This window comes from Aulonocara sp. 'chitande type north' Nkhata Bay, linkage group LG23, assembly GCF_057382095.1.
Source record: "Aulonocara sp. 'chitande type north' Nkhata Bay isolate Kocher_YH1m ecotype deep benthic linkage group LG23, A_spYH_male_GT1.1, whole genome shotgun sequence".
NCBI classification, from domain to species: domain Eukaryota; kingdom Metazoa; phylum Chordata; class Actinopteri; order Cichliformes; family Cichlidae; genus Aulonocara; species Aulonocara sp. 'chitande type north' Nkhata Bay.
The window spans coordinates 7,561,023-7,586,487 of NC_141365.1; the positions used below are offsets into that span (position 1 = coordinate 7,561,023).

Below are 25,465 nucleotides of genomic sequence, written 5' to 3' on the forward strand. Positions count from 1 at the left end.
ACTATTTTTATATCAAAGCCCACAAAAAGTAAAAAAAAAGTCTTAAATGCTTTTCTTTTTGACGTTTGCTATCATTTGATGTGGTAGGTGAATATTTATGAGTGTCTGAAATAGGGATCAGGACATTTGCAAAAAAAAAATCAGAAAAGATGACCAAAAAGGACATAGTCACCCTTCAGTTAATTTTAATGAGAGGGGACAGATAAGAATATACAGATTTCAAGCACTGTCTTTCATCTGTGGAATGAAAAGGGCTTCCTCTGTGCAAGTAAATGCTTTTATAAGTAACATCATGTTCCTTGCAACTAGAACGTTCTGAGAAATGGACCTGTAACTGAATTTTCAATTTTATTTTTTTTTTAAATTCATGAAAAAAGAGGAAATATATGTAGACAAAATAATTTGGAATATTCAAAGAACAAAAATGGGGCTAATTTCATGCAATAAATATAAGACCTAGTATTTATTTCCAAATTGGTTTTATATCTTCAAACAGTCTTTAAACACAAAGTCCTGTACCAGGAAGCAGGATTTGGGGTTATTCCGGTAACTTCAGGGTAATCCTGTACAACACAGGTGGATTACTTCTTACTGTGGTGCATTGGCACACTAATGATAGACCTAAGTTGCTCCAGAGAAGGTTATGTTCCAAATTAGAGATCAACAGGTTAAAAAACAAAATCACCTCTTTCTGATCTGTCAATTCTCCAGAAGTATAAAGTTTTAAACAACATTTCAAGGCTTCGTCTTTCGCTGATGGGCCTCAGCAAATATTGATGTTTAGATATAGCTCTATTCCTGTTAGACTAAAGAGCTTAATAGAAGGATAGTTCCAATCTTATAACCGTGGTATATATTTTATAGCATAGTTACTAGACCGCTAAAATAATATACTATGTTTTAATGCATAGTCCTTTGCTGAAATATTGATTTCTTTCTCGAAGCCTTTATTGCCCCCTAAGTGAACTGTCTCTTTGCTGTACTCTTCCTATTTTATCCCGATTCATAGCCATTAAATAATGATTGTTTTTCAAGTCTTGTTTATATAAAAAAAAGAAAAAGAGCTTTATACTTTTTATTTGGCCTCAATATTCAGAAACACGCAGGCTGGGGCGAGTGTTAAAAGTGTAACTCTCTCTGCTTGAAAGTAGAAAAAGACCCTCTGGAAGCACAAGCATGTCAGATAGGTCGACCGGGTGATGGAGTTGAACTTTAGCGTCACAATGCTCTGGATGAGTAAGCAGCTAATAGGAATTTAATCTGATCTATTGAACTGAGAGATAATCCAGAAAGGGAAATGGGGGAAAGGCTGGACCATGTTATTCTCCCACCCATTTTCTGTTGACTCCCACTCTTATTCTCTCTGTATCTCTCTGTTTCTTTCTCTGTCCCTTTTCAATTATTCATACTATGGTTTTGACACATGCCTGCAGTAAGCCTCCAGATATTCTGTCAAGTGACACCACCCCCAGTTTGTCTGGCTGCTCTCTCACTATCCTCCCCCATATTCCTCTCTCTATTTCCCCTTCCTCCATCCTCATAACTCACCAGCTCTCCTCAGCTACACACAGGAAGATGAGGATAAACAACAAGTGGAGGTCAAATTTTCATCTTGCAATCAGAAACAGCCCCATTCAAATGATGTAGTTAAACCTTAATTTGATATTTTTCATCACAGTAACTTATTAAGTTTTTGCATTCATTTGCTTCCTGCCGATTCAATTTAAAATACTGGCTCAAATAAAAGCTAGTAGGGTCACGAGTTTGTAAGCGACACACAGAAATTACCACAGTGGCTGGCACCTGTTTATTCCTCCATCCATTTCTCTGCCAGTAGATAAGTGGAGCACTGCTCTCCTCAACTCCCTGGAGACTGTACTAGTGCCCAGGCCTGATTTGGTTGTGCTGGGGAATGAGCCAGAGAGTGTGGACACACATACAAATTCTCAAATCCAGTCTCACACACACACTGCCACCTGCTTAAGTTGGATGGTCCTCTCATTAAGTCAGCCGGGCGGACATCGAGTGGATAGGCCCTACCGCACTTTGGCCCTCATCTCACTGTTTAAGGAGAGGAACAGTGTTTTCATGGCTATATAGAGCACAATGGTAATATTATATTTTTTCAGCAGCTTTAGATTTAGCATCAAAAGTTAACCTGAATGTTTGACCTTTACTGTGCTGAATGATGTATATAGTTCGGACTGCTGCAGGTACAAGGTTTAGCATTGTTTTGTGACAAGACAAGCAGCTTGGAAACCAGTGATGGGCAAGTAGGTAATTCCCACAAGTATACAGTGCAAACCTAGCCTCCAGCTCTCATTCACTGTGAATGGACTAGGAGGTAAAGGGCAGCCACTGCACATTCATACAGCCCTTCTTTTGAATAAGTAGGAAGATAAAGTAACACCTACTCAATATAGTTTAAAAAATGAACTATGTAATTAAACTTTTATACCAATGAAAATGTAGTTAGCAAACCATTTTAGTTGGACTTATTCTTTGGGTTTTTACTGAAGTCCTGTGATACCCACACAGTTATTATTATACTTTTAAGAAGCACATTAACATTTTTACAAATGATCCCTCATTTTTTAATAACTAATAGGTGTATGTGGGATATTTTACTCTTACTCGGTGGACAAGGTGATAGCAAATGCATTTTAGGTGTGTTTTTTTTCTTTATGCTTTTAATGTAGTGTTTCTCAAATGCCTGATTTCCCAAAATGTTTGATTGATAACTGTTTTATTTAAAAAAGGCTGTGTAAAGTCTTACTTGGTTATTTTCCCTATAGATATATATGTTACTTTAGTTTCACTTCATATTTGTCAATTCGTTTTCCATGCCTCCAGTGGCTCTGCACTTGAGAAACACTCGCTTAATCCAAAGTGACAGCAAATTTGAGTGAAGCCTACATCTATACATGCTCTATTAGGTCTTCAGCTGCTACTCCAAAGCTCTGTGTCATCAAGGTCACAGAAGTCTGAGAAAAATCTAGACAAAAGACTAGTGTGCTTTTCCCCAAGGCTTTTAAATTGGTTACAAGAAGATGAAATTACCTCTTCAGAAACTACACAGGTTGTTAACTCATGTTTATAGTGGAATTTTGTAGTTTCTCTTACAGTGCTTCAAATATTACCTCGGCATTACCCGAGTTAAGCTCATATTCACGGGCAGACAGGTTGGTCAAAGTATGAAGCTACAGAGGAGGATTTACTTATTCTTTTTAGTCATCATTCACAAGTGTGAATCCATCCAGTCTATCGTTTTTACAAAAGAGCTAGGACTGCATTAAAGACTAGATACTCAGGCATGAAGTAAGAAATAGATGTATATTTTTAAGTACTTTCTTCCATATTTTTAGGCCAAAATTCATTCATGTGTGTGCACTTTTCTCTACTGTGAAAAAGGAAAAGGAAACCCATTTCCTACATAATCTTTTGCTTCTTTTATTTGGTCTCACTGAGATCCACTCTTGGTAATTGTACAGCGATGGTCCAATGCTAATACAGAATATGCGCTCTCTCTCTCGCTCTCTCTCTCCCTCTCGCTCTGCCTTTGTGTGTGTCTGGGGGTGTGTGTGTCCCTCAAAAAAGAAAAGAGGTTAATCAGAATACTGCCATATCCATAAATCCCATTAGAACTGCAGAGACACTTGCACTTTCAATTTAATTCCCTAAAAGTGTAGCTTTTTAATTAATACTTGACTCTTTCTGGTCAATAGTGCATATATTTTTGTGAACATGTCATCAGAGGAAACTGTATATACAGTGGTGGTTTTGTAAAAATAATAAAACAATTAAACAGGGTGATACAGAAAAATACCTATATTGAATGACTTGTACCAGTGGATTACAAAAACTTTATTATTATGTTTCTTTACTTGAACATCACGTTTGTCTGCTTATTCAGTTAGACACTTTGTTAGGTGCACCCATTCAGCTGCTTGTTAACTTGAATCTCTAATCAGCCAATCATTTGACAGCAACTCAGTGTTTTAAGTGCATTAATCTGAAGTTCAAACTGAACATCAGAGTGTGGAAGAAAGGTGATTTGAGTGACTTTGAACATGGCATGCTTTGTTGGTGCCATATGGACTATTGTGAGCATTTCAGAGGCTGGTATTCCACTGGGATGCATTGTCTCAAAGCTGGACACATCAAAGGTGAAGTTAGTATGTAAAGAGATCTGTGAAAAGATCATCAGTGGATTAAATATCAGGATATTATATGCATATTTCATAGATGATTATCCAAAGTCAAGGATATTGTCAGTATCTGTGACAAATACACAGATACCAATTCACTGCCTAGATAGTACCATAGTTTAGTGCTTTTATTTCAATGAGGTTAGCCATCTCTATAGTTTATCATTTGCAGAGAAAATATGCAGTGAGTAGCAGTTCTCTGGTTGAAAATGGCTTGTTGGTGACAGAGGTCAGAGGAAAATAGACAGATTGTTTGTAGCTGGCCTCAGCACCATAAATCAACACTTGAAGCAGATGGACTGCAGAAGCAGAAGACCACACTGTGAACCACTCAGATGCGACCAGAACCTGAGGATATAATTCAGCTCAACAAAACTGGACAACAGAAAATTGGAAAAAACATTGCCTGGTCTGGTGATCTTTGTTGCAACATTTAGGATTTATGGTTAAGAATTTGGTGTAAGCAACATAAAAACACAGATCCATCCTACCGTGCATCAACAGTTCAGGCTGGTGGTGTAATAATGTGGCATATGAATATATTTGCTGGAAGTCCATCCCATATGACCACAGTGTACTCATTTTCCCGCATTTCCAACAGGAAAACCAGAGGTGGGAAACAATGAAGTTCAAGTACTTTACTTGAGTATTTATTTTTTTGAGAACTTTTTATTGTACTCCCTAAATTTTTAAAGAAATATCTGTACTTTGTACTCTTTACATTTTCAAAACAGGCTTGTTACTTTAGGTTAATTTATGTCTTTTATACCCAATTGGCCGGAGGGAGTGCAGGTGCCCGCCGTATGTTGTGTACGTGCTACTTCAGCATCTAGCTAGCACTACTGAGGAGGACAAAGCATGAAGCGAGTGCCATTTTTTTAAGTGGCATTTAATTTCAAATTCAACGTTTTTATCAGCTGAACAAACATCAGAAAACACACAAACTGTTTGTTTGGAGTTTGTCGCACAGTTTGCTGCTAGCTAAAGGTCCAGCTGCTGGATTCACAGGGAGACAAGAGAATGAGAGCTAACGTCGCTCTGAGATGGAGAAAGATGTAGGAAGACAGACAGAGAGGAAGAAGAGTGGTGAGATTTAAAGGTAAAGACTGCTCACTGATAAACTGCAGATTTAAAGCTTACATGTCATTTTAATCACATATTGAATTTGTGTATTTATAAATTATGTTTTTTTTCATTTTGTGAAACGTCCTGCTAAACAAAGAAAGCTATACTAGTTGTGTGTTATTCAAATGTTTGAATGAAAATTCTGGGTAGTTATGTGAAGGATAAACAACTGTATAGGTCTAGTATAAAGATAGTATAAAGGGTATAGTGTCAGTGTAGGGGGTGGACATCGGACTTTGATACTAGCTTTGAAACATCTGATGACATCTTGTTGGATAAATCCACAAAGAGCAGAAGGTTAGCTGATCACAGCCAGTACACTACAAAAGCCTACTGAGGCTCACATTAGTAACTGTGAGATGTTATTCTTTTCCGTGCACTGAGCCACTAAACAGATATTAGTATTCCCCACCTGCTGAGTCCCACTGTAACCTTTGACTAGACTAATTTTATTGTTTAGGTGTATGCGTTTGCCACCTCTAAGGATAACACACCATGTCACTAAGCTTGTCAATGATTGTTAGTTCACGCTACTGAAATGAGCTCCACAGTCAGCATTTTGTTGAATGCCAAAAGAATTAAGGCAGTTCTGAAGGCAAAATGGGGACCAACCAGGTACTGGCAAGATGTACCTAATGAATCGTCCAGTGAGTGTATATACAGTAAAAGCATTTTGTCCTTAAATTTCTTCAGATTTCTGTGAACCTGACAACATGAAGCTATTAATATCCCCTGTGCTCTTGGCTCTCAACTGAGAAAATATCTGTCGTCTACTGTGGCCCCACTAATAGCTCATGTACAGAGCTGTACTTTATTGACCCTGTTGCTCCTAAAATCCAAGGGGTGCCTTGAGTCTTCGGCTTAGCTCTCTTCTGCAGTGCTTAATGAGACCAGATGCTGGCTCATATTAGGGTTCTTTTTTTTCTTTGAACAGCTGTACTGGCAACCTGCTCATCTATTGGCTCGGTGTGGCTGTGGAAGGAGAGACATTTTCTGGAGTTTCTGAGAGATCGGTTCAAATTATCATTTTTTTGTGCAAATACATTTTATGTTTGCATTCAGCTACACTGAAGATACTTAAACTCACGTTTTTCAATTAAACAGTTCTGTGTAACCATGTTTCGGTGTTTATGATACGGTGTTTATGTTTATGATACCAGTCTCCAGCTGGTAAAGTCAGACTAGGTATCAAAATATTCAATGCTGATTTAGAGATCATATGTGTAAAATGGCCTGGTAAATGGCCTGTATTTCATTCACACACTGGTGATGGCAGCTACATTGTAGCCACAGCCACCCTGTGGTGCACTGACAGAGGCGAGGCTGCCGGACACTGGCGCCACCGGGCCCTCTGACCACCACCAGTAGGCACAAGGACACAACGACCGAGACTGTCCAAGCCAGGGCTCGAACCAGCAACCTTCCGATTACAAGGCAAACTCCCAACTCTTGAGCCACGATCGCCCCTACTATATCTTATAGGTTAACTTTTAACTGTCTCACTCTTTTCTCTTGATCTCTCATTTAGATACAAGCTAAATTTCACCTGCTAATCTTGGTAGCGTATTACTAACCTTTACTTTTGGGCATTATATTGTAGTGATGAAGGAAAAGGCACAGAGATACTGCTGTAACATTTCTTTCATTTTGCCTGTATTTTCTCTTATGATACAGCAAATGGTACAGCTTTTGAATTTCTGTTACACTGAAATATCTTGATGCATGCTCAATCATCCAGGTAATGAAATCCAAGAAAGCTTATTCTGTTCATCTGGATGTAGCGTTGGAAGAAACATTTGTCACTCATCCAGGTGACTTAAATGAGTGAGCCAGTGTTGATTGTGTTCATCTCGATGAACACAATCAACTTTCTGAGTGTTACACTGAGAGTTGGCCCTGTCTACTTTATGACTGATTTCACTAACTTAATCACCCCTGTGCCGTTCACAATGGCTGAGGCCTTGTGCGTATTGCTATCTCATACAGCGAAAGCAAAGAGAGAGCTGCTGACTTTTTGTTTGGCTGTTTAACTCACATTTACAATAATGTGCTGAAGTGTTGAATCACCCCTCATTTATTAATTTTTTGGCTTCTAAGGAGACAGCGTTAATTTTTTAAATGTGGTTTTGAACAATAGTTCTCTGGGCTTTTCCAAGCTGGACTTTGATCACTTTTTAACTCATCTTCAGTCCAGTCTTTCACTTTAGTCCAGGGGCAAACAAATGCCAGCGAGAACACACTTTTACAGACATACTGTTAAATTGTAAGATAATTCCCAAAGAGCTAATAGCTTAAAAATTTACCATATCTCAGTACACTGTGCAGTGTGTTCTTAAAAAATCAGAGGAAACTGGACACTTGGAAACTGGAGGACAAAAAAGAAAAAAGATGTGGCAAGCCTAAAAAAAAGAAAAATCTGCAACAGATAAACAGTATTTGAAAGCCCCCAAAAAATCCAATTGAGACCTGACACAGGCCGACGATATAAATCTGGTGCTTTAGTTGATTGCGCTAGTGTTCAATGAAGCCTCATCAGAAATGGTCTCAGTGGAAGGGTGGCTGTCAAGAAGCCATTCTTCAGATTTTGATCCACCATGAATTCAACAGCTTTATTTTTCAGCAGCCATCCCAAACACACTGCCAATGCAGTAAAAGCAAGCCAGATATAAATAAACTTTTTTTTAGTAGAGGACTATACAGTAATATTGTATCATTATACTTTGAGGCTTTCATTGTAGTATCTTATTGTATATCATCATTTCTCTGAAGCATATGTGGCTGTGGGTACTTGCTGTTAATTTTAACTTTATTGATTTCACATTAGGTTATTTGACAGCTAATAACTTACATAGGTTGCATTGCTAGTCCAGTACTTCACATGCCATTTGGGTTATTAGTATTGATCCGCCCTATCCTGTTTAGCAGTTTATAAAGCATTTAACAGTCCTGCTGCAGTCTCCAGCTGTTTAGTGTTGCACTTTCTAAAGATTGTGAGAGTCATAAAAGACAGATTCAAACCAAAAACGGTGAAGATGAGCGATGATAGTATAGTTTGATTACTGGCACAGTAAAATCAATTGTATAACAACTAACTCTGATAACTCTTTGCAATACTTCACCAGGAATCGATCGGAATAGATTTCTTTTTTTACTTGTGTAGCTCCCCCATTGGTTTTCGCTTTCCCATATATGGAACTATAATCCAGTGACACTGGTGTGTTTGTTTGTTTCTTTTAAAAGATCAAACCTCCAATTTGAATGAAATTTAAGCAAAAGAGCTGAGCCAAGATAACTCTGTTGACATCAGTTTTTTTTATTTCAGTGAAATTTGCCCTCATATGCACTTATAATAACCTTTTACATATCAAACTTCTTGATAAGTTCCTGAGCATTTAAGATAAAAAAAAATTAACGATGTGCTGCTTTAAAGCCAAACAATGATAAAGCCTTTCCATTCACTGCCCCTTAAAATTTGGACCAGCCACCCACTTATAATGTCAGATTATCTGTGCCAGACCTAAAGCTCATTTTAATGGTGTGGGAAGTGTTTACTCTCTGCGTATCTCTGCTTTGTTATTTTGTTTCTTCGTGTACTTTCTTTTTCCACCCTGTCGTGACTCAGACAGAGGCAGTTATACACGGATTTCCAGTGATACACTAAACCAAGCATCTCATTCCCGTTCCTCTGGCTGGGTCTCTACCTCCTGCATCAAATTCAGCTTTTGATATCAGCCAGCCCAAAGCGGGGCACCAGCAATGAAGCTGTCATGCTGTTTTATCCAAACAGACTCTTCCGCCCCAAACAGAGTCTGCCTGCAAAGCCGCTGTAATCCAACCCTGAAACTTGCCAACTTCCCAGACTCACAGAATCGTATCACCTCTCCGAATGGCTTTCTCCACCCATCCTTGTTTTCATCACCTCTCCTTCCTAACTCTGCTCCTCTCCATGTTTGTCAGTATTTCTTTATCCTCTCATCTTCCCTCAGTCTTCTGTCTTTCCGCTGCCTCCCTCCTCTCCCTTCACCTTTCCTCCCCTCCTGTGACCTCTTGCCAAAGCTCCAGGGATTCACTCAGTTGTTGTGATGGCAGAGGACTGTGGGATACCAGCTGCAGTTTTAATGATTTTGCCCCCAGGCACAGATCAGCCAGAGAAATACAGCTACCATTTTTCAACAGAATGGGAACTCTCACCCGGGCAACGCCTCTGTGAAATATGTGTGAATTTGGATATGCCTGTGCACAAACATCTAAACTTGTTTTAATATCACATCTAAGCGATGGCTTCGGCATTTTGTTTCTGGTCACTTTGAGAAATTTTAAATTGCATTATTATACATGTTTTCATAGCTGCTATAGCGAGATAACTTTTGAGTGGGAGCAGTGTTGTTGCTGAAGTTGGAAGTTCATTTTAACTGTTTTTCTTTGTTTTCCTCCATGCCGCTTTGTCTCTCTTCATAGCTTCCACCGTACTCTCCCTCTCTCTTTTGGCTCAAGTTTGACAGCAGAACTGCGGCACGTCCTGCAAACACATTGCAATTAGCATCATGCGCTTCAGTGCATCCCAAACCGCTCGCTGATGAAGTTCAATCAATTCGCTTTAATTATAACTTTCTCAGAAACAGCTCTAATTTCTGCAAAAGTTTGATCTCTCAGGGGTTTTTTTTTCAATAACAAGCTGTGGCAGGTAGTTTAGAAAAGTAGCCATTTGGAAAGTGCTGTTTATACGTCTATGTTTCTGTCTAATCTCACTCACCTCCTCATGTTCTCTCTCTCCCTGCAGACATTGATGACTGCCAGTCGAATCCATGTCAGAACGGAGGAACCTGCATCGATGAGATCAACTCTTTTGTGTGTCTTTGTCTGCCCAGCTATGGTGGCGCTACTTGCGAAAAAGGTAAAGGTAAAAATGGGATTGCTTCCCCTTTTACTCATTAGTTCATTTTAGTAAACGCTGCATGTGTGCAGGGATGAAATACATTCCCTCTTTCTAATTTCTATTAGTTCTTAGCTTACCTTAATTTTTGGATCAACCGGAAACTTTAAAAGGGGCTTCTGGGACAACCTGATTATACAAAATTACAGTAGTAAAAATGATAAAAGGAGTTTTTCAGCATTATTTCCAGAGAGTATATTCCTAATGTTAGTAATATTGTGCTGTTGAAAGTAGCTACTCCAGGATGAGGATAATGCAAAAAAAATACAGAAGAAAAACAGAGCTGTGCAGGACCAAAAGGAAGAGATGATGAAGGTGGAGAAGCAAGGTAACAAGCGAGGATAATAAAAAAAGAAGACTGGGTATTCCTCTGTGTATATGCAAAAGAGAATAAGAAGATGGTTTAAGACCAGTATGTGGAGACAAAGGTAGATTTAGGAAGATGGAGTTAATGAGTTATGTGTCAGTGAAGACAGAGGAGATAGAGGAAATGGAGAAGGAGGGGGTGAATGTAGACAAAGAAGTTGAGGAGGGGGAGACAGGGAAGCCCTGTGGCATAATGTATGGGTTTATAGAGAACACCTGCGTCCAGCTGGTTTTGTTTCTCATTATGGGAATTCCCATGTGAGAAAAGGGGCATTTCATGGAAACGTGGCCTACATGTCACTGCAGAACACCACTTAGGGGTACTTACAGCTACTGTTTGCATTAGGGTTTGCTTTGAACAGATTTTTACCCAGATTCTACGACAGACATATTATTGGATATTTTCTAATGTAAGAACCGTGTAATCAATGCAGTCTAAAGAAAAGAAGGTCACATAACGCTGACAGTTGAGACTGAAAATGAAACCAAAATTGAAGATAAAAATGGAGAAGAAATGTGTACGGCCCTCACCATGTCTCAGGTTAAAAACAAAGTACAGTTATTGCATAAGTACCTTTGTAGTCTCTCAGGCAGATGCTTGTCTAAATAAACAAATGCTGATTTTCTTGGAAATCATTAGAAAGACATCCCAATTAACTTTCCTGAGAATCTTGATAAATTTCAGGGTTTCTTAAGCATGAAAATAACCTAGAATTAGTTGTCTCTGTATACTCGATACAGTGCAACCAGGGATTTCTCATAAGTAAATTGGCTCATTTGTGATGATGTAATAACTTGGGATGTCAAGTATTAACAAACGTTGGCAAAGAAAACACATTTGAGATATTGAGGGGGGCAATAACTGCGTAAAGCAAACTGTGAATCTCCTAAAATATGAGCCTTAAGATAGCGCAATTAAATTTAAAAAGTGAAAACCAATGAAGACAGCTGAGCTGACGAGTTTTAGGTAGAGGGAGAGTTAGAAAATTGTGCTTAATTAAATGCAGCCAAGCTAAGTTCCTGCCCATTCAGGTTGACCTTTGACCTTATCTCAGAAGAAGAGTTGTGTCTCTGAAGATGTGTCTTTTCTTTTAATGCAAGTTTTGCTTCTGGTCTCTTTTGCTTTTTACTACTCTTTTCTGGTGTTTATCTATTAAACTCTTAGTCCCTTTTCTTTTCTGCACTGAGATAATTATTAAAAGAAAACTAATGCATTACATTACTTAATTACTCCCAAGAGACAATAATTTTTTACGCTTCATGTGACATTATTTGTGCGTCACTCTTTAACATAACCTAAAGCGCACTATCATATTATTACAAGTTAACAATGTAAGCCTACAGCCACATGCCGAATCAAATGCCTATCCCAATGAGAACATGCTTACAATCTTTCTTTTAGTGTTTAAGTTTGAATATAAAAGTTGAAAATCATCCCAAAGAGATTTCAATTTAACTTTCAATTCAATTTCAATTTATTTATTTATTTATACAGCACCAAATCACAAAAAACAGTCACGTCAAGGCACTTTATATTGTAAGGTAGATGCTACCGTAATACATACACAGAAAAACCCAACAATCATACGACCCCCTATGAGCAAATGGGTGTGGCAACAACTCTGATGTAGCAAAGTTGTTGCCACAGCAATTCTACAGTTGAACTATGTAAAGGTAAAAATGGAGGCTGCAATATGTTGGCTGTGTCAAAGTCACTCACCACTGACTTTGTTACCTGTTGAAGATCGGGCTGTGGCCGCTGTGCTCGGGTCTGCATACAGACAGACTAAACATCACTCTGGGTTCTTCACCTACTGTAATAGTATGTCACGATCCTGGGTCTTATGACCCAGTGTTTTGAGTTTTAGTTCATTTTGATGTTTATAGTATGTTTAAGCTCATTAGGTCTCCTATGTTCATTTGCTTATTAGTACCCCCTTGTGTTTCCAACCCATGTTAAGTCTCCCCTGCTCTTCATGTGTTTCATGTCTGTGTCTTACGTTGTCAAGTTCTGGTTGTCATGTCTGCGTCTCATTATGTTTCCTATTTTATTTTGAAGAGATCTCGTGTTTTTATATTATGGATTATGTTTTGAGTCCTTTGTTGTACTGTTTCTTGTTTCCCTAGGTCTCAGTTATGGTTATCATAGGTTTAGTTCTTTGGCTTTGTAATATGGCTTCCCTGTGTTCCATGTTGTGTCTACTGTGACGTTTTTGTACCATGTTTCAGGTTCCTATGTTCTGTCTTCCCAGTTGCTGTTAAGTTTACAGGTCTAGAGTTCAGTCAGTGTGTTCCCTGTTTTACTTTGAAGGTCCGTGTCTCATGTCAGTGTTTCTAGTTTTGCTTCCCTTGTCTCGTCCAGCCTGATTACTCCCAGCTGTGCTCTCCTTCTGTGTCTCGTTCCCTCGTTATCCCTCTGTGTATTTGAGCCCTGTGTTTCTCTTTGTTAGTGTCGTAGTCTCCCTCGTGGCCTGTGTGTCAGTTTATCCATGCCCCAGTTTAGTTTTGTTATATTTTTGTGCCATTCTGCAATAAAGCAGCTTTTTGAGTTTTATTCCTGCGTGGTGAGTTTTGCGTTTGGGTCCTTCTCTTGCCTGCACACAGCCGAAACATGACATAGTATTCTGTCTGTGCAGATGTTTGCAATGAGCCCATTTTGTGTTAGTATAATGCAGCTGTTTCTGCCCTGGGTGTGATTTGCCATGTACCATAACACTCGTCCTTTTGTGGAATAAAAATAAATGTACTGTCCATATCTGTGCTCCTGAGAAGTCATAGACTGATCTACCATGTTCCTTCTTCTTTCACACAAACTGAAACCAGCTGATTTTAGTGTAATTGTGCAGAGGGAAAAATGCACCTTTGACATTTTTTTTTTTTTTGCTATCCACCTATCATGCAGACAACTGAAGATCATTTGTAATGAATATTGGCATAATTGTAACAGAAATGTGATTATTAATTTAGTACAGTAACACATTACTTTGTAAAGCAGTCCACCCAGGATTTAAAATCTTATTATAGTTTTTATTTTTTTTGAAAAAGCACACACAACATAATTGAAAGCAATGCAACACACACTACAGAACATTGAGCTTAGCATTATCTCAGAGCAACACAGATGTAAACAATAATGGAGACTTTGGTGCCACAGCTTGCTGCAGTAAGAAACAGTAAAATCAGAAGGCTGAAGTTTGGATGAAAGTGCTTGGAAGGATGCAGCTTTAGTGAGAAGTGATGAGTGCTGAGACTGTGTGCAGTTATAGTTGTCAAAAATAAGTATGTTAGCTAACATTAGTCTAAGCATCAGCTGTTCCAGGACTGGCATTGTACATAAAGTCATATTTGTTGTGTACTAAAAAGCTTTTACTCCATTTCAGCTGTCCAGTGCTCCCGTACAGTAGCTTGTTGTTTTACAGTCACTATTTCAAGTGCTTTCTCATTCACTTCTGTCTGCTTGTAGACTGAAAGTGCTGATTTAACTATTACCATGCTGTCATATTGCAGATTTTAATAAATGTCACAGATGTTTGATGTTATTGAGATTCTTTTGGAAGGTTTCAAATGAGTTTTGTAAACCCTTTACAATACCACTGTAGGGCATTTTGACTTGAATATATTTCTTGAAAGTCCAACAACTTCATTCACAAGCTGTGTTAAATCTTCTAAATGCTGCCTTTAATCTCACTGGTCCCTGTATTTTCATTAGTTCTCATCTACCTCTTTTTGATCTTTAACCAGAGCAAATGTTACTTTGGTCACAGCATTTGTAATTTTCCTTGAGCTTATGATTGTCTCTTTAATATTCATTCACTTCCTCTGGTGCAGATCATGAATAAACAAACAAAAGAAAAACATTTAGGCATAGTTTAAAAGTCCCATAAAAATGCAGAGCTTCTTCAAATCAGGGTTGGTTATTAAATGCTTGATTGATCTCACGAATTAGACTTTGATATCCTTCAATATTGCATCTATAAGACATATAAGAAAAAGTGTAGTTTTTTCTTTGCCAAACACAGAGTACCTGAGTGCGCCTGTCGTTTGACATGCACACGAGCTCTGCGTACGTTTCCTCTCCTGCTGCGTTGCTGCCTTCATGGCTGATTGGGAGCAGCAGGACTGATTGTGTAAATCTAAAGTCTCTGTTTTCCTGTCGCTTTTATCTCTCGCTGCTCTGCACTCGCAGAAATGTGGGATTCAGCTGTGAAAAGTGCGATTCGCAACAGGCGTCGCTCTGCCATTTCAGCGTGATCTCAGTTTGATATCCAGAGGGAGGTCTCAACTGCGACAGAAACGGCAGAAATGAACTCATTTGTTCCGCCGAAGCTTCCATCCATTTAAATGTCATCCAATTGGTCCCCGTCTCACTAAAGTGGTCCGGGTTTTTTTTTCTGTCTCATTGGTTGTGTGTACTTGAGTGCAAGTGTGCATACGTGTGTGACTGTGCTTGTACACGTTCAGGTCTATGTGTTGTGAGCTCACAGCTGCTTCCTCCGGCCTGTTACCATGGTGATCCAATCTGAGAGTCAATAATAGTAAGTTGACAGGGCTGAAATCCTTCAGTGAATGTGCCGAGAGAGAAGGAGAAGGCTTGTTACTGTGCAATTTTAGCAATTCTATTTACATTTCACATTTTATTTCTTTTTCTTGAAACAAATTGTAGAGCTTTAGATTTCAGAGACATTGTTGATAATCTTGTCATTCGTAAAGCCTTTAGCAGGATTTGCTGTGTAATAACTTAGCAATCCATACTTATGCAGATTTTTTGTTGTTGCCAGCAATGAAAGGAGATTTGATAAAAAGAATAGGAGGTTTGCGCTTAGCTAACAAAGACACCAGTCAGTTGTTTCACTCGCGTTGCGCTGTTGAGTCTGTCCCGCTGTAATTTGGCTCACTGCCTAATCAGCGGAGGCAGAAACCACATCTTGCTTGGCTTGACTGAAGTGAAAAGTGACGGGCAGAGAATTAACTCCCATCAGCTTCTTTCCTGCTGTCTGCTTTTTTTTATTCACTCCACAGTTCTTTTCCCTACATCTTTCTAGGGAGAAAAACGACATAATGTGTACAGCTGAGAGTGTGGATTTGTTTCTTTACTATTCCACTACAGCACACACCTGTGTTTCATGTCAGCTTCATTTTTGTTGTTTCCTCTCCCTACCTTTCTGCTGTCACTCCCTGCGATTCTGGCATCCTTTTGCGCCTCTCATCTCCGGTGCACCACAGGAGTCTTTGTTACGCTCTGCGAGTGTGTGTTTGTGTTTTTGCCTGTGTGAGCGCATCTTTGTCAGTGTGTCTGTTTGGGTGCATCTGCTGTTTTGTGTCTGTGTGTGTGAAGTTTCACAGAGCTGTGAAGTTACAGATCTTTCAGCTAAACTACCTTTACTCAGCCACCAAACACTCGCATGTCCTAGCGTTTCTTTTGTGAGGATCCTCGTTGACATTATCCAAAATTCACACTCCCTTAACATGAGCCAGAACTTTACTCTTAACCCACCAACAGGCCTCTGAAGAGAATGAGGACCAAAAATGGTCATCACTTTGCATATCAAAAAAAACATATTACATCAATCCTCAAAAAGAAAAAAGGCACAAAAGTATAAATGATCTCAGATTCCCTCTTTTTTTCTGTTTGTTGACAGATTTATTGACAGAACTGAAGGAGTTAACTATGGACTGTTAAACTAAGAACAGTGTTGTCAGGAAATGCTGGAGGTTTCTGTAGGCAGGGAAACAGGCAGTTAGCAAGGACCAGGGAACTATAACAGTTACTGAAGACTAACAGTGATTAGTCCTGTGACCTTTTGTGGAGATGGAAGCAGGTGATGTTGGGAGGCTTATAAGCAAGCAGTCAAGTTGTGACTGAAGGTGAATTTGCTGGAGAGTGGACAGGTAGTTGACAAACAGTTTGATTCCACTGTGGAACGAATTCCAGCATGGATGGAGGTACGTAACCTGCTGCATTGTATTCTGCACTTCTTACTGGAATGTGGGAAACAACTCCAATGAACCTGCATACACAGGTAACTGGAAAACAGGCATGCAGAAAGTGTTACATGCTAGAAAAATGCAAGTGCAAAGACTAAACTGGGAGAACCAATATCCCACCACTGCTCACCATCTTGAGCAGTAGGTCAGTGCTTAAAAACACAAAGTTTGATTAGGGAATGCGTTGCAATTGAGCGACCGGATTGCTCCACCTGTAGGCAGAGCACAGATGGACCCACCTCTCCGCTTGAGAACAAAGAGTCAGCAAAAGGGAAAGAGAGGAAAGAGGAAGGAAAATGAAAAAAACAAAAACAGTGCATGCCTGGATCCTGACAACAGTCTATGAATGTGTACATACATCCCAAAACAGCCAAAACACTTTACCTATCCATGTATCCATCTAAATGCAATGTTTTCCTGCATGTCTAGTTATTAAATGGCTGCTTAGATTGCAGCTTGAACACTTTCATTTAGGCAGTGAAGTCAGTGTGACACATAACAAAGTTACAAAACCAACAGCTTAATAAGTTTAAAATCCAATCCACCGGAAATAACTTCTGACTTCCCCTCTCAGTGTTCCTTTATAGAACAATAATCTACAAATTAGAAATAAAAAGCCTGTTTTAAAAGGATTGTGTTGCTAATTAATCCCACGATGTCTGGTTGCTGCTTGGTTATCTTTGAGAAATGTGTTTGCTGCCACCCTAAACACACAGAGTGCCGGCAAGGAGTGGTTCACATGTCATCCAACTTCTCTGACACCCCTTTCTGTTCCTCGTACGCCAAATCATTAATATTTATTGTGTGGTTTTTGGAAGGACGTGCTATAGCTTAGTAGGCTGCACAGCTGTTAGCGGAAAGCGTGACCGCTGAGTGCTGGTTGAGCACATAAACAAGCATGCCAGAAGTTTCTCCCAGAGGTGTGTTGGTGATGATTGCAGCCATCAGAAAGTGCAGCAAAAACATCACATGCCACAACCATTCATTGAAATCCAATATAAATTCAGTGGAAGTCAAATTGTTCCAGACAGGCTGGCTCACCTTTTCGACTGGCATACACATTGTCAAACACACACAAGCATACATTACATATACGAGCATAGAACTGAAATACTAAGTTGTTTCTGACAGGAAAACAAAAACTCAGAGCATTACAGGGAAGGGGAAGCAAAGTAGAGCACAACCCTCCCAAAGAGGATGCCAGGTGAATCTGGGACAGAGAGCTATGAAGACTTTTGAATATGTCAATTCCAACAGCAACACCAGTGCTGTAGATTGGAAGAAGACAATCTAGTGAAGCCTACACACTGCGGCTAATGAGGAGCAGAGCAGTCTGAGTCGACTAATAGTAGGAAGTGTCTCAGAAAGCACCAGATGCAGTCCTCCAGTCAATCTGTCACTGCTCAAGTTTTTAAATCACTTCCTCACACTAACTAATTTCCTCTTATACCAGTTTAGCTTTTTCTCTTGCTTACACTGAAACAGATTTTCTTGTAATTTTGAGTTAGGAGGGATAATAATTTGTGCACTTTTTTACAAGGATTGTGGGGGGAATATTTTTCCTCTGTCGTCCCAAAAAAAACTACCCACATTCTGCACCTAATGATTTAGGTCCACTGTCACCACCTCACTAACCTCAGTGGCCTAACCCATCCTCTTGTTAATGTGCCTTAAGCACAATCTATTCATAATTTCATGCAACTTCATACATTAGTCTGTCTACGGGCTTTTGGAGAGTGTTACTACTAGAAAGCATTTTTTAGAAGTATAGAAAACATACTTCGGCTAAACTGAAAATGACTAATATTCTGATGGTTTGGAGATAAAAACAGAGGAGAACTTTGCTCCTCATCTTGGTTGCTGCATTAGATATTACCCAGTTTTTACACTTGTACTGCATCCCTAAACTAAAAATCTGAATTTCCCAGTGGAGCTGTATGTGAGTGTGTAAAATGTGTAATCTGAATCTGGGAGACTGATGATTAAACTGTCTTTTATCCAGTGAATTCCTTGGGAGCGAGTGGCTTGCTTTATGCACACTGTGGCCAAGCAGCAATTTCACATAAAAAGTATTTCCAGTTGTGATAAAGTGTCAGATGCAGAAAACCTCCTTCTGTGTGTTACATGTACAAAAGGTCAACAACTGTACAAACATTATCCTAAGAAATATTTAAATCAGTGTGGTATACAAAAACTGGTATACAAAACTCAGTTTTCAAGGTCATTCTTTCAGATTTATTGTATGAAAGGTGTAATCAAAAACAGGATTTTAATGTATTTTTAAATACCTTGATCTGTAATGGTGCATAATACTAAGTAAAGCTTTAAAATAAGAAAAAGTACAATGTGCAGTAACTGTGTTCAAAGTGAAGTGGATTAAAAGCAGGAAGCAGCATAAGATGGAAATAAAGTAAAAGTATGTTAAACATAAATAAAGTACTTGAGTGAATGTACTCAGTTACATTCCTACTGGTTTAATGGCTTTGATACTTCCCATACCTCCACCCCAAACACCTTCCTGTATTTAAATTGAATTATGTAAGTGCAAATTGTTGAGAAGACCAATGAATGCATGGAACTTAAAAGCCAGTATCTCAGATTTTGTTTTATTTTTATTTAATTTTATTAATAGTACTCTCTGAAATATATAGTATTTTCTAAGTTTAAAATGAAGGAGACTGCTTTGTATGATGAAGAGGTCAGGCATTGTTGCAAAAGTCAGCGACCAAACGCTGTATGACTAACAAGTAGTAGGCCCGGGTTCAAGCCTCGGACCTTCACAGCATAAGAGATTGTGAGGCAGTTATATTTTTTTTCTTTGACGTGCTGCAATAATACAAAATCTATAAAGTTATTCACACATTCAGATTTCTACTGAGTCAGATTCATGCCAGGTTTTGCCCATTCCAGGCCAGTTCGTCTTCATCACGTCAAACTGGCCTCTTGGCAAGATGATTCCATTCCGGAAATCCTGTAGGTCAATTTAGATGTTTTCTCTACTATTATAACACTAAAGTGCAGTGTTGCGGTGTATTTTCACTGCGTCTGAGACAAACAAATAGAGACAATGTGTCTTGGTGTAATTTGTGGTGGAGCTGCAGCCTTTCTTCTCTGACTGAGACAAGCAGAGTGTACTGAGAGTTTACAGCTACACTTGTTACTGTAAGTGCAATCATCACAACCTTTGTGAGTAAAACCCAGACCCAAATGTTCATCCAAATGGTGATGAACTGTATTTCTAACTACTTTGCCATCCACTCCACTACATTTACGTGACAGGCATAAATGTAATGGACTTTATGCAAATGATAACTTTATTTACCCTGCTAAACAAGTACTTAATGTCTTCTTTTTATTGTATGAGCTTACATTGTTTGCCTAACAGACTGGTCTGTGTGAACAAGTTCAAGCTGGCCAGTAGTTACAGCATCTCCTCCAGTCCCATAATGGTCACAAAACACTGCCTTGCACTTACGTGTTTCAAAAAGACCACAAGGTTAAAGCAAACTGTTAAAAAACGATCTAAAATGAAAGCTGGCTGTGTGTGACTAAACTGCCAGCTCAGTTTGTCACTTATCTTCAAATTTTCTAAATTGTTTTAAGCTTGGCTCCAGGCTAAAACAGCAGCCACCCCCACTCATTCTTCAGCTGCATTAGACGGGTGCTTGCTACATCAGCTGCAGAGGGAGGGGGAAGAAATGAGCGATAGTGGCTGATGTCTGTCTTCATCATTTCTTCTAAACTTCAGTGAACTTCATGTCAGAAATATGATTTAGTTTTCTGACATTTTGCATTTGTTTCTGGTGAGTTATTATTTTGTGACTTGGAGGGTTGCCCTAAACTGCTCTGGAAACTTTTACTGGTTCTTTTCGTTATTCAGAGTATTAAAAAAAACAATTTTAGGGGGATCACTAAAGTAAAGATAATATTATATTTGTAGACCTGGTTAATAGTGTTTCCTTGACTATATTAAAGCAGAGAACCACTGCCATCTTCAACCTGAATTTTCAGAGCCTAAGCCCTCCAGAAACTTGGAGAATATTTGTCTCTACAGTCTTGGTCTGCCACTGTACCCTCAGCACTTTGGCTAGACATGTGGTAAACAAGCCCTGGTTTGCTGTTTAAGGTCAGCCTCTTCTTGTTTAGGTGAGAACGGAGACGTTGTTTTGATTCTGACAATACTGCTGCTGTCTAAACTGGCGAAAAGCTTGACTCATAATTACATTTTGTGCATCCTGTGGGTCTTTAGAGGCTATTACCGGTAATGAAGATCCAAGCGTTCAAATAATATGTCGACCAAGACATGTGCAAGACTGAGAAGTGAGGGAGCTGAGGCTTCTTGGATTACCTTGCCCACAGCAATCTCCTGAAGGAAAACACGTGCACAGTGAGAAAGTCAGGTGAACGCACACAGAGGCAGGTATTTACATAAAATATCACTGAGGTTTTGCCTAAGCCTGGCAGAGACTTTTCAAATTGAGCAATAGCAAGGCTTACTCTCACTCCATATGCTAGTGTGTTCAACACTTGCCAGTTCTCTCTCCAAGCAGTAAACCTTGAGAGATGAGAGGTAATTTTTTTCTCATTCAGGGTGCTTAATTAAACAATGTTCCTGAAGCAACTGTTATCCTCCTCCCCGAATGAAAGAAAGTTCAGGCTGAAGAGAAAGAAAATGTGGAGAAGAGAGCAGAAACAGAAAGGAAGCATCTGAACAGGTGCTAAGAAAAGATGAAAAGAGAGGAAGTGTGTTCCAGTGGTGTGCATTAATGAACATTTCGGATGGAAGGTTGTAAAAAGTAATACTTTGAGGTGCGCTGGAGGTTGACCACGATTCTGTTCTTCTTCTTTCTGATATTCCCAAGAAAATTGTACTCTGATACTGAAGTTCTGAAGCCTGCCTTGCAGTATCACAATCTCTTTTGTCTTTCATTTGTTATCTCAGAGTTCATTTTCAGCACAGAAAGTTTTCCACATAGGATTTTACCCTGAATTTCAACCACAGGTGCAGGTTCCAGGTTTGTACCTCTTCACACAGCATTACCTTTGAGTAATAACACAGAACCAGTCACTTGGGGGTATTACTTTCAAGTAATATGCATTTTATTAACTAATTTGGTTTTAATGGGGGAAATCATTATTTGATCCCCTGCTGAATTTGTAAGTTTTCTCTCTTATAATGTAATGAACAATCATATTTTATCATAGTTACATTTTAATTAAGAGAGAATTCATCTCAGTGCTTCACTGTGTTCTCTGGGTCATACTCAGCATTTTTCTTCCTCGATGAGTCGAGTTGATGCTAAAGAGTTAGATTATGGTTTCATCTTTTTCCCCAAGCCTCTTTGAACCATTTAGATGTTCACTGGCAAACTTAACACAGACAGGAGGACCTTGCGGGTGTTGCAAGATTTCAATCCATTACAGTGTAGTGTGCTACCAATGGTGTTCTTGGTAACTGTGATGCCAACTGCCTACAGATCTTTTACAAGCTCCTCCCATGTAGTTCTGGGCTTGTCCACCACCTTTCTCATGCTCATTCTTACCCTATGGTCATTTATGCTTCTTCCAATTCCAAATAATTGACAGCTGTCACCTTCTCACCCAATCTTCCTGCTGATTGTCTTGTAGCCCATTCCATCTTTGTGCAAGTCTTCAATCGCATCCTTTCACAGCTCTTTGGTCTTGCCCATGGTGCTGGAGAAATTGGAATGGGAGAAACAGATATTTGGGACAGGTGTGTTTTTTAGAAACATAGGCTGAGATCAGCTGTATTTGTAATCAATGGATTTATTGATTTCTGGCTGGGTTGTACGGGATAAAATACCTATTTGCACTCATTGATGTGCAAATAATGTTATCACTTTTATTTAATGTGGGTTTTTTCCTAGATTTTTGTTGATATTCTTGTAAGTGAGCAAGCTTAAAAATTCAGCAGGAAATCAATTATTTCCCCGCACTGTAAAAGCAATCATCAGATCTTTGTTTTGATAGAGCCAGGTGGGTGCTTTTCAGTGTGAACATAATGGCAGGTCTCTTCCCCTACTTCAGTGCAAACATCTGACAGTCACTGTGTTCCTGTGTTCTACGCAATAATAACCAATCTGTTGTTTGTTTAGTTTTTTTTATTGGTCTAATTTCCCAAAATGTTTTTTGTGGTTTTTCAGATGGTAGTTAAAACACAAATGTGCTGAAGTCATAATTCAGTTGTAGAGTTTTATTTTTCTGGCTGTGTGATTCCTGGCAATTCTCTTAAACTCTATTTTGTTCATTTGAGGCTGATTAACAAATGATTAGCAAACAGATGCCTGTTTATACATCCAGCTGATACGGCTAATGGTTTTGGGACACTTCATTAAAAATACCCAGTGGCCACTGTACAGGCTCTCCACGGTTTCCAATATCTGTCTCTTTAGGAGAGATTCTCCGATACTAATTTTCCAGTGCTAATTTTCTCTGTCTAAGACAAAGGGCAACTTCAAGAGCTAATTAAAACAAAAGTGGCAAAAACTGCAGTTCCTCCATGTGCCACTGGAGGTTCACTCCAAACAGTAGCCGCCTAAGTTAAAATGTTCAGCTTTGCAGCACTCAAAAAAGCATTTACACTCTGGTACAAAAAAGGCTTTGGGTTCTATTAAACAAAATTATAACTCAATCACCTGGATACTAGAGGCAGCGTTGATTGGCACATCACTGAAGTGGATGTAACTATTTTGACTGTAGAGTTATATGTATATCTGTACTTTGTACCTAAACAGTTTATGGATGCAGCTGGCTAATCAAACTTGTTAGTAATGTCTGATTAACTAATTCTACCTTTTCATAAGGTAACTTCTGGCTCTAGAAAAAGAGGCCTTGAAGCTTTAAAAAGGCAGAGTCCAAAACCAGTCAATGACATCACGTTGGCTACATCAATGTTTTATTCTTTCTCTAGTCTAAACACTGGGTTTGGATGAGCTTTTTGCTTCCTACTGCTGGAAATACTGCTGATCAGAATGTTGAAATTCAACTACAATTCTAAGCACAGTTAATCTGCTAAAGTAAGTTGACCAGCAGCTTTTAGAAGTCTCTGACATTCTGAAATGACCCTCTCCTCAAGATGAGGTCATCTACCTTAATAATAGTACTCAGGTCTTGATTAAAACATACCATTTCTAATCAATATGAGGGCCCGGTGGCGCCAGTGTCCGGCAGCCTCGCCTCTGTCAGTGTGCCCCAGGGTGGCTGTGGCTACAACGTAGCTTGCCATCACCAGTGTGTGAATGTGTGTGTGAATGGGTGGATGATTGGATGCGTAAAGTGCGTTGGGGTCCTTAGGGACTAGTAAAGCGCTATACAAATACAGACCATTTACCATTTTTTACCATAATATTCTAAACTTTTAAGATGATCTTTGTGGGTACAATTTGAATCACTGTTAGGTTTTCCCAGTGGGTTACTTTTTTTTATTCTTTTAAGCTGTGTCTTGAACATTTTCGTTTTGCTTATATGTTTAATCAGTGATTTAGTTTGGAATGCTTAAAAAGGACTATTCCATTGGTACCTACTCGGATTGACTCGCCACAACTCAACTCGAATTGACTGGTTTTCCATTACAGTTTAGTATTTCCTAATGGTCATTGTCATAGCAACACGGATGAGCATCCCGCAACGTAATTAACATACAACACAAACACTACCACAAAGGTGGACGTAAAAGCAAGAATATATCTGCTCGGTCTGTGGCTTTTCGTCAGAATCAGGGACCATGGTGTTGTTTTTTTTGTAGCTATTTCCCTCATTGCCAGATTTCAGAAATGGCAGTTTTGATTTTCATGAACAAGACACTCATGACTCATCTAGTGACTCTACTGACTAACCAATCAGTGGCATGCAGTCGGTCACATTTTAGTACCTGTTTGGATCGCTTGAAGCCCCAGCCAAGCAGGTACTAAAAAAGTACCTGCTACCAGGTACTATGACCTAATATAAAAGCCCTGAAAACTGTAGCGAACTGTGCTGAGTCGATTCGAATAGGTAGTAATGGAAAAGAGGCTATACTGTGAAGCACTGCTGTTGTCATTTGCTATCCGGTCGTTAAGTGATGACGTGACGAATCCTACTTCCGGGTCTAAAGTAGTCTGCGTTTAATATGGCTTTTGTGTTGTTAACATGTTTAATGTTATGTATTTTCTTCTATTTAATCTCAAAAAACTCCTAAAACAGTCAGTGATCACTGTTGACCTCCCTCGGCTTTTATTACCGCTAATCATTTATTTAAGCTCAGTTTTTAAAACCTTAGGATGTAACTACAGCCCAGCCCATGCAGCAGTATATGAATAACTAACCTCGTATTGTGGATGGATTATCTCAGTTGTTCTCCTGGCTGAAGTTTGGTCCTTTTACAGCATCCTGCCATGCGATTACAAATGTACCTGACCACCGAGAACACTCACGTTAACTTTTATCGAGTGGAAAAAAAGTTAGCTTGTTTATATTATGCTAACATAGCTGGTAAACTGACATGATTTAACAACTAGTCAGGTAGAAATTTTCATAATTTAAATAACTAGAAAAGACTTAGATAGGGGTGGTAACTCTCTAGTGATTTAGTTGCAAATAACTTCTTTCATTTAAACATTGACATGTGTCCATTGTTTATTTGAATACTAATGTCTGATTTAGACTTCTGAGGTAAATCTCTCTGTATAACATAACCTACATAAGTGGTTGATATTGTTGCCAACAGAAGAAACACAGAGGGAACTTAAGCTGCTACTAAAAGTAACAAAAACATTAACTAAAACAGGATGCAAAAGTGAAACTCCTGACCATAATAAACATAAGGTAAAACAGGAGTCAGGGACTCAAA

At 39.0% G+C, this 25,465-nt stretch overlaps 1 protein-coding gene across 2 annotated transcripts in view; it reads left to right on the forward strand.

The window, feature by feature from the left end:
* Nucleotides 1-25,465, forward strand: part of ncanb (neurocan b) — a 186,069-nt gene that overhangs the window by 122,724 nt on the left and 37,880 nt on the right. For both annotated transcript variants that reach the window (XM_086281800.1, XM_086281801.1), the window contains exon 11: nt 10,114-10,227. In XM_086281800.1, coding sequence (XP_086137926.1) covers nt 10,114-10,227 — 114 coding nt within the window. The remainder of the gene's footprint in view (nt 1-10,113; nt 10,228-25,465) is intronic.